Source organism: Pipistrellus hanaki (genome assembly GCF_964339955.1).
Source record: "Pipistrellus hanaki genome assembly, chromosome: 15".
In the NCBI taxonomy this organism is placed as follows: Eukaryota; Metazoa; Chordata; class Mammalia; order Chiroptera; family Vespertilionidae; genus Pipistrellus; species Pipistrellus hanaki.
The window spans coordinates 25,955,264-25,976,109 of NC_140517.1; the positions used below are offsets into that span (position 1 = coordinate 25,955,264).

The 20,846-nt window shown below is 40.1% G+C and overlaps 1 protein-coding gene and 1 pseudogene across 3 annotated transcripts in view; one reads left to right on the top strand and one right to left on the bottom strand.

Moving 5' to 3' along the window:
* The window catches only part of ZCCHC14 (zinc finger CCHC-type containing 14), a 78,256-nt gene that overhangs the window by 25,268 nt on the left and 32,142 nt on the right, over positions 1 to 20,846 (bottom strand). For both annotated transcript variants that reach the window (XM_084905031.1, XM_084905030.1), the window contains exons 2-3: positions 16,588 to 16,711; positions 6,677 to 6,750 (exon numbers count right to left, since the gene is read on the bottom strand). In XM_084905031.1, the coding sequence (XP_084761157.1) occupies positions 6,677 to 6,750; positions 16,588 to 16,711 (198 nt within the window). The remainder of the gene's footprint in view (positions 1 to 6,676; positions 6,751 to 16,587; positions 16,712 to 20,846) is intronic.
* On the top strand, positions 18,489 to 19,360 carry LOC311610286 (transcription initiation factor TFIID subunit 9-like; annotated as a pseudogene). Its single transcript has 2 exons — positions 18,489 to 18,758; positions 18,888 to 19,360. The product of its transcript is annotated as a transcription initiation factor TFIID subunit 9-like (transcript).

Here is a 20,846-nt window from a genome sequence, read left to right on the forward strand (position 1 = left end):
TTGAGGCCCAACATGCAGATAACAGGAATTCCAAACAAATTAGAAATAGAGAAAAATGCAACAGGAAATCAAAAGGAATGATTCAAGAACAGGTCCCCAAATGGATGGATGTTTTTAAACTGAAAGGAACACTGAACCTCAGCTTATGATGACCACGGACCTACACCCAAGCAAGTTTCTGAGAAATGTACTAAGAAAATCCTGAAAACGGCTGGAGACTGTAAAACAGGCCATAGTGCAGGATCAAGGCACCAAAACAGAGTACTGATTCCCAACAGCAACCCTGAAAGGTAATCAATAAGCAGTGCTTTCAAAGTCTTGAGGAAAACGATACAACTTAAAATGGTTTTCTCAATGTCAGAGTGACAGTTCAGAGGCACTTCCAAAGAGACATGAAAAGTCTCATAAACTGTACCTCCCAAGTACCCTTTTTAAGAAGCAAGCAGATTAACTACTAACAAATACTAACTTAAGACAAAAGATGACCTAAGACTCAAGAGCAGGGGGGGAGGAAAGAGCCTCTAGGACTCAGGGGTCCTCAAACTTTTTAAAGTGGGGGCCAGATCACGGTCCCTCAGAGAGCTGGAGGGCCGGACTATATGAACTACTAATTCCTACTGTAACACCTCGGCTGCGCTCACTGCCCAAAAAACCTGGCAGGCCGGATCAGACTCCTCTGCGGGCCGCATGTGGCCCGCAGGCCGTAGTTTGAAGACCCCTGCGTAATGATGAAAGGGGGATCATGATGAGCATGATGAGAGCTGTGTACAGGGCTGAAGACCTGGAGTCCAGGAGAAGCATAACCACAGCTCCAAAGATGAAACTGGGATACTGGACATTTCTCAACGAGGGGAATTTTAGACATCCAGGGAAAACCTTAGGGGTGAAGTCTTTTTGTTAAGTATTTGTCTCTGAGCAAAATAACAAGTAAAAGGAAAACACAATGTAGGAATGGAAAAGTACTATCATATGGCTCCAGTCAACAACCTTCTCATAGTCACACTAATTACCATTCAACTACTGAGACATACGAAAAGAAACAGTTCCCTGTGACTCCCGGCAATGTATGAAGGATTACTGGACTCTAAACTCTGCATATAAGTGTGTGTGTATATATATCATGAAAACAAAAACTAAATTTAAAAAATGACAAGATTCATCTTTTGCTAACAGTGATAAAATATTCAGAGCAGTTAAGACTGTTTTGAGATGACAAATTATCAATAAATTTTTACCCTGACTGGTGTTTCAGTGGCTAGAGCTTGGGCTTATACACCGGAGGGTTGTGGGATCGATTCCTTATTGCAAGTTAGATCCCTGGCACCAGTGGGGTACAGGAGGCAACCAATAGATAAGTCAGTCTCATATGGATGTTTCTCCCTCTTCCCTTCCACTTTCTCTAAAAATCAATGGGAAAAAATTCTTGGGTGAGGATTATTTTAAAACAATTAAAATTTAAAGATACAGTACTAAAATAAATATAATGTCTAGGCTCCTAAGGAAAAATGGCAGAAAATGTTTTCTTTTTTGTTCATAGCATTCTACAGTTCTTAAAAAATAATAATAGTGTATTGATTTTAGAGAGGAAGGGAGAGGGGGAGAGAATAATCTAGGTGAGGGCACAACATCAATCTGCTGACTCCTGCATGTCCTCTATCGGGGAATTGAACTAGAAACCTGGGCATGTGCCCTTGACCAGAATCAAACTGGCAACCTCCTGGTGCACAGGCTGACACCCAACCAACTGAGCCACACAGGCCAGGGCTCTATAGTTCTTTTTAAGTCAATAAAACTCTACAATCTAATAGGTGTTTCAAGGGTTTGTGTAGTCTTTTGATGTTTTTTCCTCCCTTTCATTCATATTTAATAACTAAAGAAAACTTTTTTTAGTTTTAGTTATTCCAGTTCCTCAAAATGAATTTGAAAAAGCCGGTAAAATGTGGACATTTCACATGTACAAAGTTAAATACTGATGTTATTCTCACTTGCTTTCTGATTTGGTTTCCTCAGGAACCAGCAATTACAACTTCAGCAAAAACTAAACCTTCCATCTACATGGAAAAGAAGAAGAAATTCAAACTCCTGTTTGTAGTACATTTGTGTATCTTGAAACCATCTTGATCTGGGGTTATGTCTTCCTATAAAAGAGTAATCTTTAATTTGTATCCTGGAAAACAATGATACATGAAAATCAAAACTAGAGATAAACAAGGCTGGAAAATTGGTGGGGCAGAGAATCATTGAATCCTTTCTGAATAAATAAAAGCTTCCAGGGAAAAGTATTTCATTGAGTCTTTCTATACTGTTAGCAACACATTGTTGAATCTCATCGAGGTATGGCAGACACTCTTAATAAGATTTTTAAAAATTGTTCTGGTCACAGTATAATAGCTATTTATTTCCATATACAAAGGATAACCTATGTAAAGGACTATTTAATCTTCATTAGATTCTGTGGACCAAATCTTCATTAGATTCTGTGGACCATGCAAAGAAAATCTTAGCATGTTTTTTTAAAGTTTTATTAACTTATAACTGACAATGAACTACACATATTTTCTTATTTTTTTTTTAATAACCATATTTTATTTTTGTTAATCCTCACCTGAGGGTATTTTTCCCATTGATTTTTCAAAGAGAGTTGACAGGAGGGGAAGAAACAGAGAGAAACATGGATGTGAAAGACACGACTGGCTGCCCTTGCTCGTGCCCCAACAGGGGCTGGGGATAGAGTCTGCAAATGAGGTACATGCCCTTGACTGAAATCAAACTCACAACCCTTCAGTTCTCGGGCTGATGCTCTAAATAATGAGCAAACTAACTACAGCAGAACTTCACATATTTGAAGGGCACAATCTGATGCTCCAATCAATATAATGTACATATTCTTCACCCCCAAAAGTTTCCTACTGCCCCTTCCTAGGAAGCCACAGATCTGCTTTCTGTCACTGTGGTTTGCATTTTCTAGAATGCTATGTAAACGGACTCTTATTTTGTTTGGGGCGAGGTCTGGTTTCTTTCACACAGCATAACTGAGTTTCATCCATATTGCTGAGTGTATCAAGTTTACTCTTTTTACTTTGAATAGTGCTCCATTGTATGAATATGATATAATAGTTTGTTTATCCATTCTCTTGTGAAGGGATATGTGGGGTGTTATAAATAAAGCTGCTATAAATATTCATATACAAATCTTTGCATGAACATATGCTTTCATTTCCTATGGATAGGTACTTAGGAGTGGAACTGATAGGTCATATTTTAGGAAAATATATATATATATTTTTTTTTAAATGGCCAAATTATTTTCCAAAGTACTCACACCATTTTACTTTTCCATCTGCAGTGTAGCAGACTTCCAGTTCTTCCACATCCCTGTCAGCACTTGGTATGGTCAGTCTTTTTACTTTTAGTTATTCTAATATTCATCTAGTATCTTGTGTTTTTTTAAAATACATTTTTATTGATTTTTAGAGAAAGAAGAAAAGAGAGGGATAGAGAGATAGAAGCATCCACGAGAGAGAAACAGCATTGATCAGTTGCTTCCTGCATGCCCCTATTGGGGATCGGCCCACAACCAGGGCAAGTGCCCTGACTGGAAATCAAACCGATGATCTCTGGTTCCTGGGTCAACGCTCAATCGCTCAATTGCTGAGCCACATTCCCCGGGCTACCTTGCTGTGATTTTAATTGGTATTTTCCTAACTACAGTACTAATGATGCTGAACATCTGTTCATGTATGCTCTTTGCCATCCATACATCTTCCTGATGAAATCAGGTTCATCTTTGGCTCATGTTTTATTGGACTGTTTTCTTATTATTGAGCTTGAGAGCTCTTTATGTATTTTGAATACAAATTATTTATTAGATATGTAATTTGCATCTATTTTCTCCTATTCTGTGCCTTCCTTCTCTTTTCATTTTTTTAACAGTGCCTTTTGAAGAGCAAGTTTTAAATCTTGATGAAGTCTAACATATTGTCTTTATTGATATTTTTGACATTGTATCAAAAAAAACCTTTGCCTCATATAAATCACAAAGCTTTCTCCTATGCGTTCTTCTCAGATTTTTGTAGTTTTAGGTTTTACATTTAGGCCTGTAATAAAATTTAAGTTAATTTCTGTATAAGATGTGAGATTTGATCCAGGTTCATTTTTTTGTGTGTGTGTGCATGAAATATCTGTTTCAGAACCATTTGTTGAAAAAAAAAATCCTTTCTTCACTGAATTGTCTTTGAATCTTTGTCAAAAATCAATGGGCCACTTCCATCTGAGTCTAATTCTGAACTCTGTTCTGTTCTGATCAATGCCTCTACCCTTGCAGCAATGCCTCTGTGTCAGAATTCCTGTGGTGTAACAGTAACTCTTAAAACAAGGTAGTGAGTTTCCCAACCTTTTTCTTTTTTTTCCAAATTATTTTGAGTACTCATAGTTCTTCCCATATAAATTTTAGAACCAACTTGTTGATTTGTAAGACAGAAAAAAAATCTATTGGGACTTAATTTTTTGGGGGGCGTGGGGGTCATTAAAATGGAAAAAGTTTAAAGATATGTTGTTGTCTTCTCGTCCTGCAGCCCACCACTTCTCTCTCTATATAGAGCTATAGCATCTGATGACAGCTAGCTAGAGTGACCACAGTGAAACAAAACCATAAAGTGGCTGCACTTTTCTTACAAGTGAATAATACATATCTGTATCCTACAAGCAGTTGCATAAAAGTAGAGGACAACTCACCAGCACACAATTTAAGCTGCACAAATTAATGGTGTGTTTTATAAATAAGATAGTAATTAAAAAAAAAATGTTGATTATATCTTCCTTTTGTACCTTGAATACCATCCAACAAATGCACTCTGGACTGTAAATTCCTTGGGGCACAAGTTCCCACCTCAAAAGAATAGTTAGTTGGACTATAGGAAGGATTTTCACTTTCCTAAACACACGAATACTTTTACCAGTTATCACATGAGGAAAAGTCAGCTTTTCAGACACTTCAGCTTAACCACTGGGGTAAAAACATCTAACCCTGTGTGACAGTCATCAGTGTCAACTCCAAGCAATAGTTCCTAGTCTAGTGCCATAAGCTCAGAGCTGTGACTGGCGTGAAGGCCGGTGGCTCTAGGCTCCTGTTGGAGTTGTGCAGTTTGCTTTCAGAAGACTCAGACAAGGGTCCCCATCCCCGCCAGTCTGCTACTGCCTCCTCCTCCTGCTTATAATCCCCTCCTCCTCCGAGAACTCATGAGAGGCCAAGTGCCTATTCTGCCAAAGCTCATTTCTTCGGTGAGTAGCAGCAGGCAGTTGTGTTGTATAGGATTTCTGCATCTCATGCTGCACAAGCCCAATTCCCTGCCACAAGTAAAAGGACTGAAGACAGGGGCAAATCAAAGCCCAATGATCAGATGGCCTGTGAGTGGGGCCAACCATCCCAGATCCGCCCTATGCTCAGCAGCTTCCCAAAAGGGTAGGCCCTGTGGAGGCAAATAATGATGCCAACAGTCCCTCAGGAAACACTAGACAGCAAAAGGCAGCGAGCAGAGGGAGGAGACAGCATGTCCATGGTCTGGGGACTTGCTGGGCTCCTGATGCCTACTGGCCTGAATGACGCTGGGATTCCAAGGTTTACTGGCTTCCTGAGTTTGGGTGCTAGTCGCAAGCTTTAGCAATCTCCCAAACTTCACATCTTTTCCATACATTTTGAAGACATTGGTAGTTTAACAACTGACCTTTACAATGCAGTACCTCCCAAATCAAATGAAATTTTATCCTTTTAGTGGGAAAAGTATTTTCATGCAGCTACACTCTTTGAAAAACTAGTAAACTACACATAATACACACACTAAATACTACACAGAAGCTTTTATACCTCAGAACATTCTCCAACAATACAGGAAGCAGATTTTCCTTATCATTCAGTATTCAGGCACATGGTCAAAGGAGAACCTCACACAACATACTGGACAAGTAACAGAACCTCAGGGACATGGCCACCCAAATTCACTACCCAGCCTCTTCAATAGCTAAGTGGGAACAGAAACAGTTCGGGTCAACAAAACATAAGTAGTGTCTAGCACTGCCTTGGAGGGTCTCTAATCGTAATACACAGTATGTCTCAATTTTCGCAAGTCTCCACATAAGCCAACTTAGATAACCAACTACTACCAGCTGAGCATGTCAGTCTAGAGAGCAATCACCATATAGACCAAGAAGCTCTTGCCATCTAGTGGGTAGAGAGAAGAGTTTTTGTTTGCAGGTTTTTACTATATCCAGATCTTGTGCTGAGAGCTTTGAAGGGGCTCTCTCATTTCATTTCCCCCCAAACTCCTCCTCCTTTTCCAACTGGAGATGTTAGGGCACAGAAGTTCAGCACTGTCCTCAGTCACGTGGCTGACAGGGATAGAACTGAACTGTTAACTCCAGGCTGTTCCAGAGCCCCAGCCCCTCCCCCTCATGGAGGCCACTGAGGTCAGGGAGTGAGTACCCCCTAGGCTGAAGGCCAACAAGCCCAGACTTGGAGATGGCCCACCCATAGGCCGAGTCCCAGCTTTCTATCTCCCATAGCACTAGCAATGTTTTGCAAAATGGCCTATTTATTTAGATAAATAAAAGTATCAATTCATGGTAAATGTTCCCTCCTATCCCTCAGAGGAGAAAAGGGAAAAAAAACTTAGCATCTTACCTCAAAGGAACATTCAACATTTCTTTCATTTTTTTTGTGTGATAATCCCTTCAGGTCTATCTTTTCAACACTCACTGTAAAAGTAAAAAAAACACACACACAAAAACAACAAACAACAAACAAAATTATAAAAATGAAATAAAATCCTGAAGTACATATTACTTTAGCATTTAATATTTTAGCAATTTTCAAAGTAAGGCTTTCAATGCCCAACGCTGCTCAGTCTCTTCTGCGGTGTGTTCACCTGGAATGAGAAACTTAAGAGGAAGCAAAAAAGCTGTCACACTCAGGAATGGAAGGTGAATTTAAAAGTAAAGCAAGAAAAACAGGCAAAGAAATAAATACAAATCATAGAAAAGGAAGAGAACAGTGCTTGAAAAGAGAACATAAGTTTATTTGAATGCACACAAGTATGAACTAATTATAACTAAAGATTAGTTATGATCTGTTCCAATTTCTGAAAAACTAATGCTCAATGTTTTCCACTATTACTATGTTAGACACAGCTGCCCAGAGCCTTTCATTGGATCTTCTTGTCTCATCCTTTTCTGACAGGGCAAGGCTGGGGGTGAAAAGGGCAGCAGGTATAGGAGAAACAGTGAAGATTCCTCATGCTGCCTCTAAAGAATATTGAGGATTGTCATAGACTGGCTGCACAGACAGTGACCAAAAAAAAAAAGACAAACTACCATTAAAGAAAGAGTTCTAAAGGCACCAGCCTCTTCATACCACCCTTTCACACACATGTGTGCATTTTTTTATCCTCAAGAGTAAAATGATACATTAGAACGCCTTCTTCCATTACTTTTACTCTTTCTGGAGGACATATGGCAGGGTTCTATAAGGATTTCTACAGGCCTTTCAACCCAACGTCCAATAATTGTTACAATTCCTACAGATGTCCATGCTCCTGGTCTCCCACACCAATGTTTCCCAAAGTCTTTTCCAAGGAACACCAGTCCTGTGAGATGTTCAGAGTCACCCCTGAAAACCTTCATGGTCAAAAAATTTGGAGGAAAAATCTGCAAAACTCCTTGAAGATTGTCCATGTACATCAGCAAATTAAAGGCTCTGAGAAGTCCCACAACAAATAAATCTTTTTATTAACAATTCCCCAGTATTTTTGGTCACAGAACTCTTTATTCCCCTAACATCCTAGAGAAAACGAACTGCTATGTTCAACATGCTTTGGGGGAGGTTCTAAACCTGAACCACCCAATACCGTAGACACTAAACACATGTGACCTTTTAAATTTGTATTAATCACAAGAATAGAATTAAAGTCTAATTCCTCAGTTGCACTGACCACATTGTGTCAACAGCCACCTGACAGAGAACATTCAGTCGTCACAGAGTTCTACTGGACAGCACCGTCCTGAGCCGAGGGCTGGAAAACCACAGGCTGCCCTCTGCTGGTTTGTGTAAATGGTTTTACTGGCACACAGCCACACTGTTTGCTTACATATAATCAATGGCTGCTTTCCTCCCCACGATAGAACTACCGTATGCCTTTGCAGAAAAAAATTTGCCAAGCCCTGCTCTACCCACATGTCTTATGAAGTTCCTGCTGTGGACCAGGTCCTATTCCAGGGGCTTGTAATAAACCAGTGAACAAGATAGATAGGTTCTTATACTCACAGATCACAAGAACCCACCTATCTTGTTCACTGGTATATTACGACCCTTCGCTTGCTAAGTTATTCTCTTGTAAGCCTCCCTAATTTTGTAAAGCGGCATCAGGATTGATATGCATATTGGAAGATAATAGAACCCATTTGGTTTAGAGTGTTGTTAATTTAAAATAAGCACCTTATAGGAAGAAATTACTCAAAAAAAATAAAAGTACGTGTTCCCATTCTGGCAAAACAAAGAAAACACTACATTCAGAGGTTGTACAGCTCCTTATTTGCACTCAAACTACTCACTGTTCCTGTACAACTTCATCAGTCAGATAGTCAAATAAACAGCTTTTATGTTTTCAGAACCACTATTTAAAAAAAACTTACCCACAATGACATCATTCTAATCCAGATCTTAACTTTTTTAAACAATAGGATAAATAAAATCAATGAATACAGAAAAATTTAGTCAGCATTTTCCTTGGCATCAGAACACCAATGTGTACCTAAGTGTCCCAGAACTGAATAATATTAGGATTTATGGAAAGAAGCAAAAAAAAACAAAAACACAAAACCTCATCTGGTCTGAAAGCAGGAAGTGACTCATATCTGGACAGGAAAATGTGAAAAGCAGATGAACATTATTCAGCTGTTTTCAAATAAAAAAAAGCATTTGAACTCCAGGACTGAAATGTTTGTAAAGATTCTTCATAATCAGACCGATGGACATGGGGCTTTGTTTCAGTTCTATAAGTCCATGCCACCCACCCTACTTATAGGGAAGCTGCAGCAGCTTTTGCTACCAGGAAAGCTCTGGATCAAATAAATGGCTAAAAAGTTCTGCCACTTTACTCACAGTGAAATTCTCTCCATACTGCCCTCCAAGAAAACAACTCCTGCCTTCACAGAGGCTCTAAAAACAGGAGAGGGGAGCCTGGTGAAATGGAAAGGCAGGAGAGCACCTGTGGGCTGACTTTCGGTAGCAGACATCACTGACAACGGTTAATGTGGAGGGCAGCATTACGGGATGCCTAATTAGGATTCAAAGATGTTTAAGTACACTTTCAGTTGTGGAGCTATATTAAAGACCATGATTACAAAAAAAACCCCACAAAACGCTTATAATACAGCTAAAAATATAAATTATATGCAAAATGATTATAGTTGTTTATAAAAGTAAAAACTGACTAAAAATAAATTATCAGAAGTAATAGCAATGATAACAAGAATAATTATAATTGGTGGTAAAATTATGAGTAGCCTTTCCTCAAAAGTTCTGTAATGTGGTTTCATAATTTTAAAGTATATTTATATGCATACAAATATCTATTTACAATCCACTTAAAGTCTACTGGTAGATGAAGTGACCCCTCTTCCCCTTTCTCTCTCACCTTCCTGGTCAGTCCTGCAGACTAAATAATATCACAGTCACAGAAGTCCCACCACCTTCTGAAGAGTACAAGCAAACGTGTAAATTTTAGGGGCTAGATAGCAATCCATCATCTGAAGGGACAGACAGTGAAAGGTGACTTAAAGTGACAGAACTTTTAAGTCATTTCTTTGATCCAGGGATTTGCATCAATTGGAAAGACTCGAAGACAAGAAGGGCACACTTCTATTTGGTCAGAGATGAGCCAGTCATGGTCAGGAACAGTGCTCTAAAAGGCAGACTAGGAAGGATAGGAGCGTCCATCTGGGGAACACTTGGGGACAGGAGAAAAGGGGCTGGGATCCAGACTGTGTACAGTATGTCTATGTAAGACAGATGGAAATGGGACAAAGGGATATGAGGCTAGACCAGTGGTCGGCAAACTCATTAGTCAACAGAGCCAAATATCAACAGTACAATGATTGAAATTTCTTTGGAGAGCCACATTTTTTAAACTTAAACTTCTTCAAAATAGACTTGCCCAGGCCGTGGTATTTTGTGGAAGAGCCATACAAGGGGCCAAAGAGCTACATGTGGCTCTCGAGTCACAGTTTGCTGAGCACAGGCTAGACCATGTTGAGATGAGACTGAAAAGAACAATGTGCTTTTTCCTTTTAAAATTTTATTTGCTCAAACTTTTCTTCTTTTATGCATTCAAGATGCACATTAGAAATTCTCAAAACTTACAAATTAGATCACATAACTACTAATAAAATGTATTAAGTAAAATGCATTAAACTACTTTTAGAATTGAATCAATACCTAATTTTAATTCCTTAAAATTTTTTAAGTTGATTTGAGAGAGAGAGAGAGAGAGAGAGAGAGAGAGAGAGAGAGAGAGAGAGAGAGAAACACCCATTTGTTTTTCCATCTATTTGTGCATTCATTGGTTGTTTCTTCTATGTGCTCTGATGGAGGGCTGAACCCGAAACTTTCTCATATAGGGACAAAAACTCTCTATCGAACAACTAAGCTACCTGGCCAGGGCTCAATACTTAATTTTAAAAATAAATACACTAGCCCTGGCCGATGTGGCTCAGCTGACCGTCCTGTGCACTGGAAGGTCACTGGCTGGATTCCTGGTCGGGGCAGGTTTCAGATTTGGGTAGATAATGGGAGGCAACTGATTAATGTTTCTCTCTCCTTTCCTCCCTCTCTAAAATCAATTAAACCCAGCTGATGTGGCTCAGTGGTTGAGTGTCAACCTATGAACCAGTAGATTAGGGGTGTCGAACTCAATCAGAGAAGGGGCCAAAATCTAAAATCCAGCCTAAATCGCGGGCCGAATGGTTTACTGAACAGTCATAAACTGACAATGTCATAAACTGACAGCGGAGTGCAGTGATGACATTGCAAGGCCTGGCGGGCTGGATTTGGCCCGAGGGCCTTGTGTTTGACACATGTGCAGTATATCATAGTTCAATTCCGGGTCAGTGCACATGCCTGGGTTGTGGACATGATCCCCAGTGTGCGGCATCCCAGTGCAAGAGTCAGCCGATCAATGATTCTCTCTCATCACTGATGTTTTTTCTCTCTCTCTCCATCTCCCTTCCTCTCTGAAATCAATAAAAATATATTTAAAAAAAAATAAAAAACAAAAAATAATACACTAATGTAACTGGAACAAGAGGGAGGAGTTTTGTGTAGAAAATACAAATGTGTTGTAATAAAAGCCCAGGCAAGCAGCCGAAAGGCCTGAAGCAGAAGCAGTCACTGAGGCTGGCACAGAGTCACAGATGATTTAGGACAATGACTGATGGAAAGGCCACACAGCCAGCAAGTCCCAGCACCAGAAACACATTCTCTTCATTTCAGCCCAGGGAGCTCCTGGGTAAAACTGCCACAACCTAAGGATCACATTCGCTAACAAGCATCTTCAAATGATTTATAAGAGCCAACTGTTACATGAGTATTTATAAGATACCTATAGATAAAACTTCAATATGCCCCAAGAATAAGCCACTCTTTTGAAACATTTTCCTTTCTAAAGTCTTCTGGAAAATTTTGGGTGGTTAGTAGTTTTCTTCCAAATATGTCTTTTATTTGATTTCAAGGTGTCTTTATTAGTTTAATTCTATATGCCCAGTAACAAGAAACCACTTCAAAAATTATAAAAAATACACTAAAATAAATGATAGTAAAAAGTATAATATTTATGACTGAGAGAAAATATGAAAAGATAATAATTTTGTAGCACAAACAACTCCTCCTAAGATCTGTGTAAGCAAACTCAAGTCTTCATACTTGAAATAAGGACACTAAATCAGAGTAACATTTAGGATGCTTCCTGCTTTAAAATTTTATTACTGAAATCTAATTTTTATTTAAAAATTGAAAAACTGTATTCTTAAAGGGCCAGCTGAATAATGTTCCTAAAATATCAACTTGCTTTCTCACTTTCATTTACTTGCCTATGTTAATGGGAATACATTTTAAAAGCATTGCTTCTTTCAGCTATTATTAAAATGTGAAATTCACTACCACACTGATTGAGCTGATTTTTTCCCCCCTACATCCTTTTAGGACACATGTCATGCTATATTTAAGGACTCTATCACATAGTATTTTTCTTTGATTGTTAGTTCTTCAGAAATTGGGATAGAAACAAAAGTAGCGCATAATTGAGAAAACACAAAGCTGATAAAAGATATTTCTAAAGTAGCAAAAACAGGAAATGAACACACATTTTCCATTTGAGTAGTTAGTGATAACACACTTGCATTTTGGAGTCCAAGGAACTTCACTTATTTATGTTTCAGGGCAAACACTTTCGTTAGCATTACTATATATTCAGCACAGTACAAGCCACATTGATGGAAAAATTACAGAGTTCAAAGTGGTAATACCTGGGCTAGACCTCAAAGGGAAGGGCCCATCTGGGCACAGCAACACGGTATGACAGCGCACTGTGTTTTAATAAGTTTAGTCACAGTGGGAGCCAGGACACAAAGAGAGGAATGACAGGAGACCAGAGCAGAGAGGGGAGGACAGTCACAAGGAGGCAAGGGCACAGACAGGGCCAGCCCACCAACCCTACAAGGGGCACATAAAGAAACTCACGCCTCTCTGCAGATTAAGGTAAACCCAAGGGCTCTGCAGTGAGACAGGCGTAGTCTGAAATATGCACTTTCCAGCCCAGTGACCGTAGGCAGTTATTTAATCGTGAACAAAAGGAATAATGGTTTCCACTACAAGGGCCTGTGGTATTAAGTAGGTGAACACAAGCAAGCTGCAGGGTGGTTAGTGTTGGATGACATTGCTGCTGCCATCAGTGCTGCTGCCAGGCTTCCTAAGCAGGGGACCATGACCCAACATGCTGGACAGGTCCCTGCTCAGAAAACGGGCTGGAGAGATGAACCCACACGCAGCAGAGAAGACGGAGGCCTAAACCAGGATGGTGGCCTAGTGATGGTAAGAAGAAACCACAACAGGCTTACAGGGATAGACATACCAGGACTGCGACGTGTAGACCCCTTAAGAGGGACAGAGAACTGTTATGGGCTTTTAGGTTTTGTCCCAAGTGCCTGAACATTGGTTATCAATCACGAATACTGGAAACCCATTTTAGGGAGTGGCAATGGGAGTCATGATTACATTCCAGGCATACTGACTGGTGGAAATAGTCAATGACCGGAGGGTTCACAGGGGCTTGGGGTCCCGGGGAATGGTCACAGCTGGACTCTCAGATCTGAAGTCATCAACAGATGGACAGTGGCTCAGAGAAGACTGCTCAGTGTTAAGTGGGGGACCAAGAAAGAGCCAGTAGAGCACTGATGTTTAAGGGGCAGAAGAAGAAGGAATTGTAAAGCAAACAAGCGAAAAGAAAGGAAGGAAAAACCAAGCCAGCGTGTTGTCTGGAGACCAGTGGAATGTTCACACCAAGGCTTGTGTATGTCTGATGTTCCACAATTTAAAAAAATGAAAAGAAAATAAGGGAAGACAAAGTCTGGAGTGGGGTAATCACAAATGCCAGGTGAAATAGAAGCTGACTTATCACCCAAGGAGTCATTTGTGACTTCCCATGAGAGCAGCTTCAGAGAGAAAGATGCTCAAGCCAGAATGCAGGCTCAGGAGTTATGGAGAATCAATCCACTGTACGTCCAGGAACTAAGCTGTGGGCTGTGAGTGTACATCACACATGACCAGACATAACAACTACGGCAGATCGGGAGAACCAACCCAATCATTACTTGGAAATGCATCAAAAAAAAAGTAATGTTTTGCCCTGAATGGTTTGGCTCAGTGGATAAAGCATCAGCCTGTGGACTGAAGGGTCCTGGGTTTGATTCCGGTCAGGGCATGTGCCTTGGTTTCGGGCACATCCCCAGTGAGGGGTGTGCAGGAGGCAGCTGATCGATGTTTCTCTCTCATCGATGTTTCTAACTCTCTATCCCTCTCCCTTCCTCTCTGTAAAAAAATCAATAAAAATAGATTTTAAAAAAATGTAATGTTTTGATGGATGGAGAGATGGGCAGATAAGGGACAGGGAAGTAAAGTAAAATGTTATAGAACTTCACTTAGAATATTATTAAAAGTAATTTCTACCTCTCCTTGTACATTATAACTGTCTCCCTAAGTTTTAATAATAATAAATACAAATGACTATATTTGGGGAGACTTGCTTTCCCAGAGTGTATACAACAGTCCTGAACATTCCTGAGTAACTCAAGGCCCCAAAGGAATACACAGCTGATTACTTGTTGCTGAAGCCAGATGTGGGCAACCACTATACTGTTTTCTCTATGCCAGCACTTGAAAATATTCACATTATATAGTACAGAAGAAAGGTTAACATTCATTTTTTAATGTGTCCTTTTTAAGCACGGTCATCTTGATTTTCATTTTCTGTTTTCTTCAGTCTAACATTAATGGTAAGGGCATTATGAACTCTGAGTTGGAATTCCAGGGAATGTTACTTATCTGTGACTCAGTTCTCCCATCTGTAAAATGGGGCAATAATTTCTTCATGGGATTGATATTAGAATTAAATAGGTATAATATAACTGAGCCCCACAGAGTTCTTCAGAAAATTACATGGGTTAGTCTATGTAATAAGCTTGGGACACAACCTGACCAGAGCAGTCAGGGTTTCAGGCAGTCCTTGTTGCCATTCCCTGACTCTTATACAACAGAAATGGAAAAGTCTGAATTCTTTATTTTATAAGTGAAATTGTTTCAGGACAAACTTCCAAATAAGCAGAGAAAAACCAAAACACATGTGGGTTACAGAAAAGACAATGAGAAAAGTTTATAATAATAATACTTAAGAGTGACTTTAGACTTCCAAAAGAGGAATAACCTAGGCTAAAGAGAGTATTACAAAAAGTGTGACGAAAAACCAGGTTAGCTTGCTTAACAATTTTGGACGGAAGAAACTATTACGAACCATGACCACTGAATGGAGCATACTGCAGATAACTGATGTCTGACACAAGTGATGCTAAAGCTGGCTCTCTGGGCACCAGCAACACAGACAAAGGGGTGACAGAGATAACAGCCACATATTCTGCAATTATATTTTTAAAAAGGAGTGAGGGGGTTCTTGATAATTATGTCTTGAGGAAAAACCACGGTGGTGAGGAAAAGGCCAGCCCTTCAGATTAGGAGGGTGCAGGGCACAAGTTCTACTATGCTGAACTGTCCAGAGACAAAGGGAGCAACACCCTACCAGGCACTGCTCCCTGGATGACACTCAGAAGAAAAAGGATAGGAGCAGTTTTAGGGGAGAAGAAGTGCCTATGACTGAGTGACAGCATCCTTGCAGATGAGGCCCTGCTGCGTCCTGAGAATGATGGTCCCTGGAATGGAGTATATAAAACAAGCTGACTGGGCCCCATGGCTGCTATAAGGATTAACTCTTTTAATACCATGTCATGGTCACATATAAACAAACATGAGTGCAAACATTAGAACACAGATATATCCAGCATATGACCCAAGTCACAGACGGGTGGCTTGCTATGATTTTATCAAAATGGATCTTTATTTAAAGTGCTTACTAAGCATCTGTGAGGCACAAAGCTGTGCCTGAGACAGGAGGGAGAAAGAGAATGGAAAACACAAAACAATCAGAGTATGGCTCCCACCTTAGTGCTGCTCCGTTCTGGAAGAGACACAAACAAAAGGGGGAAGGAACAAAGGCCAGCTGAGTGAGGGAGCAAATGGCTTGGGGCCTCCTGACGACCATCCAAGCCAGGGTCATCCTGGCCCATCTGACTATTCTGCAGACTTGGAGTTCACTGTAGAGCCATCTAGTCCTACACATCACCTTCACACTCCTGGAGTCCCCCACACCTCCACACAGCTTACCAACTATACAGCAACTGACTCTGTCTAAGCTGGCTGCAAAAGTCAGGCACACCAGAACCAAGGAACTCACAGCTTCGTCTAAAATGTGCCCTCCATCCAGTCCAGAGCTGCACTGCTCAATATGGTAGCCATGGTCCACAATGAGCTACTGCAATTGCAATTGCAATGAAAAATAAATGAAATTTCAGGTCCTTGTTGCATAAGTCACATTTCAAAAGTGCTCAAAAGGCACATGTGGCTGGTGGCAAACTAAATAGTGCAGATGCAGACCGTTCCATGACTGTAGAAAGTTCTTCAGGATACTGCTGCTCTGGAATTTACTTATTTTGGTGGGAGGAGGATTAACAACTTGCACTTTTCCCTCCTTAATAAGTTTGAGGTTTTTACAGCCAAGATACATTCATGTATTACTTACAGAATGTAGAAAAAGAATACAACTTACTACAACTAGCGTATACAAAAGATCTAAAAGCATTTACAAATATCAGCGCAAGATTCCCCTCTCCACTCTAGTACAACTTCTTCCCTTCAGCCCTGCAGATGGACAGACTCACCTTTGGAGTGTTTTCCCACAGTCCTCTTGGGCAGCGACTCCTCAGTGGAATGTGCTGACGTACGTAGTGCATTCTCCAAACTATTACTGACACTGGTGACAGGGGTTTCGGTTCTTGGAGTGACCTAAAAGAACAAAAACATAATTATCTATTTTCTTCCATTTTTCATAGGAATGATTTTCATTGTTAGTTAAAAGTCATTTGTTTATTGTAGTTTCAAATTTTTCTATAAAACAGGTATTACAAGTGTTTGGTATTATAAGTGCTTCCTATGAAAGTCAAAAATTTCACCCATCTACTACTCACCACTGAAATTTAAAAACAGCCCAGAGAACTTTAAGCAAACCTGGGAATTTGTGTCTTGTGTCCATGGTTCACTGGACTGGATAAAAACATGTCAGCCAATAAACATGGGTGACACATGTCATGAATTACCGTATTTTCTGGCGTATAAGACGACCCCCTAATTTTACAGTTAATACATAGGTTTAGGCCTATATTTGCTGTATAAGACTACCCCCCACTTCCGAGACAACACCAGTTCTTTTTTTAATAGACCGCCTCTCTGACTCTGGCCAATCTGAGCAGTCTTTTTACTAGAACACAGTGTACATGTTCTGTACCCGAAGCTACACTGTGTTCTAGTAAAAAGCATGCTCAGATTGGCCAGAGTCAGAGAGGCGGTCTATTAAAAAAAGAACTGGTGTTGCCTCGGAAGTGGGGGGTAGTCTTTTACAGCAAATATAGGCCTAAACCTATGGTTTAACTGTAAAAATTAGAGGGTCGTCTTATACGCCGAAAAATACGTTATAAGCCTATATGTGAGACAGAGCCTTCAAAAATAATTACACAGCAGGACTTAAACTGCCCTTCAACACATCTTGAATAAATCACAAAATGCTCTAAAAACAACAATAAAGGACGGAATAGAACTGAATCTAGTTGAGGGTTCATTTTACAAAGCATATTCTGAAACTATATTAAAATTCCATTTTTAGGAATTCATCAAACAAAGTACTTACATATGAAAAAGATGTGTGTGGGGGTAAGAGGAGAGGATACTTGTTGCAGCAGCGTTTGTAATAGTGAAAAACTGAAAACATCTTAAATAGCTACCAAGAAACGACTAAATCAAGGACAGTGCATCTACAGATGAACTACAGTGTTTCCCCGAAAATAAGACATCCTCCGAAAATAAGACCTAGCACATGGAAAGATAAGACATCCCCTGAAAATAAGACCTAGTGCAACTTTGGGAGAAAAAATTAATATAAGACACTGTCTTATTTTCGGGGAAACAGGGTAGGTATAGTCATAAAACCACCATGAAAGCTTGTCAACAAACAGAAAGATTAAAAACAAGCCATAGAGTATCATTCCATACCCTCCTCCTTTTCTTTGGTTTAAAGGGAATGTGTTTGTATGTAAATGAATGGAAAGGGTCCTGGAAGGATATGGCAAACCCTTATCTGTAGAGACCTGAGGATAGGCAGGAGGGAGGAGGGAGAGGAGACTTTCTGGGGTGGGGTGGGGAGAAGGCAATAACTTTCATTCCCTCCCCCCCCCCCTTAGTAACAACTTTGTATTTGAAAATTTTATAGCCAAAATATATTTATGATGTGTAGGATTTAGAAGAAAATAATGACCAATGCTTTAACTTCTTCAGAGTCACAACTGAATGTATATCAAAATTTTAAACAATAGGTTGCACTTAGGGCCCTTGAGCGGAGATTTCCAGAGCCATCTCGTTGCTTCCAAACATCCTGCTCATAGTAGGTTCACCAGGGGTTGGAAAAACCACGCAAGGCAAAGAACTTGCACCAAGATCGGGACTGAAATATGTTAATGTGGGTGATTTGGCTTGAGAAGTCTGATCACCGAATATCATCGGGTCTGGCAAGATGGCTTCTCCCAAGAGCATGCCAAAAGATGCACAGATGATGGCACAAATCCTAAAGGATATGGGGATTACAGAAAACGCGCCAAGAGTTATAAGTCAGATGTTGTAGTTTGCCTTCTGATATGTGACCACAATTCTAGATGATGCAAACATTTATTCAAGACATGCTAAGAAAGCTACTGTTGATGCAGATGATGTGCAATTGGCAATCCAGTGTTGTGCTGACCAGTCTTTTACCTCTCCTTCCTCAGATTTTTATTATATACTAGAGGCCAATACACACAATTGGTGTAAGGGCCTTGGCCCTTGCCGCCCTGGCTTTGCCCAGAAGGTCATCTGGCTGTCCAGTCTAATTAGCATATTATGCTTTTATTATTATAATATATATAATATAATATAGATTGCAGAGCAAAGAAATAAAAGACCACTGCCATTAATCAAGCCATATTCAGGTCCTAGATTGCCACCTGGTAGATATTACATGACTGCTCCAAACTACAGACTTAAATCTTTACAAAAAAGGCATCTACTTCTGCGGGAAGAGTAAGTTCCACGATTAAGTGTTGGTTCAGTTACTAGCAGACCAAGTACTCCCACACTTGGAACACCAACCACACAAACCAGTTTCAACTAAAGTCCCTCACAGGGCAAAGGTTTACAGTACAGATGCCCACTTCACAGTCCCCAGCTGTAAAAGCATCACTTCCTGTAACATCAGCAGTTCAGAATGTTCTGATTAATCCATCATTAATTGGGTCAAAAACATTCTTATTACCACTAACATGGTGTCATCACAAAATACTGCCAATGAATCAACAAATGCATTGGAAAAAAACACGTAAAGATGATGATGACGATGACTACAATTTGTAGTTAATAGCCTTAATGCATGTAACATGTATACTTGAATTTGATCCACTGTACTGAGATTAAACATGCCTGTCAGATATTTTCAAGTTGTGTTTTGGAAAACTTAGTATTTAACGAGTAAATATAGTTACCATGGTTCTTAATTGAGATGTATTTTCTTTAATAGAAATCATAATGGTTTTTCATTTAAAAAAATGTGTCAAACTATAGAGGAAAGTTAAGATTTAAAGTTTATCAAAAGAGGCATGACTTTTCTCACAGTAGTATAATTAGGACACACTATACTACATACATAATAAAGGGAAAAGGAGCATAACTTTCGATCCTGATTCTGCTACAGTTGGACATGAGACATGTACCCCTTATCACCCCATCCCTTGAGCTCCTGGCCTTGGTTCTCATTAATTTACTTAATTACTTAATAGGTGGGATCTGATCAAAAGCACTTGTAAGTGCATTGCAAACATAAACTTCATCACCTCAATAAAGCTCTGGTGGTGGGGGCACTGAGGCAGAGGCAGAGAGTTAGGAGGAGAGGACGGAGATGGCCACAACTCCTGCAGGGTTGAGCCAGCATTCACCACATGAAATACAGAGCAACAGCCAATCACTCATAGAACTGCAGTAAGACCATATGCCATATCCACAGCAAGCTCTCTCTATTCCCACCATTGTCAAAGCCACTGGAGCAGGAAGGTCTCCCTGCTTTGTGCAGACAAGTCTCACTGTGCACGCACAGCACAGGATTAACAGGTCCTGGACCTCACAAGAGATATGACATCATAAGGAACTCATCATAAGTCTGGTAACCTGGAAATTAATATAACCCAAGGAAATGACACCACCACCAAAAGTCAATTTTTAAAATATATTACCATGATATTAGTAAAATGATATCAAGACAGTTAAAATTTTAAATCACTTAGATAATTTAACTACATTGAACTGTTTCCCTTACGTTTGGAAAAGTTTCTTTTATCATCCAATGGTCAGAATACTCCAGAAATGAATTTCTTTCCTATTAATAGTACTATTAGGTACAAATAATTACTCAAAAAGTAAGATTTATAGTTCCAACAGTAAATGTTACTATGAGACACAACTCAGGAGGCTGACATTCATATCTACTAGTCCTATCTAATAAAGAGGGAATATGCTAATTGACCCTCATGCCATCACAAAGATGGAGGCACCCACAGCCAATAAGGAGGAAGTATGCTAATTGACCTCCATGTCCTCAAAGATGGCAGCGCCCACAATCGCAAGATGGCGGCGCCCAGTCCCCTCAGCCCAACTGGGGCATCAGTTGCACTGCAAGGCCGCTCTGTGCCTGCCTCTGGGGTTCCCTTGGCCCCCCCAGCCACACAGGGTCAGACAGAGGCACAGAGAAGCCTTGGATGGCAGCTGCCCAGCCGCCCAGGGCCTTCTGAGGCTAAGGTAACCAGGGCTGGCCGAGGCTTGCACTGCTGGCAGTGGCAGCAGCAGAGGT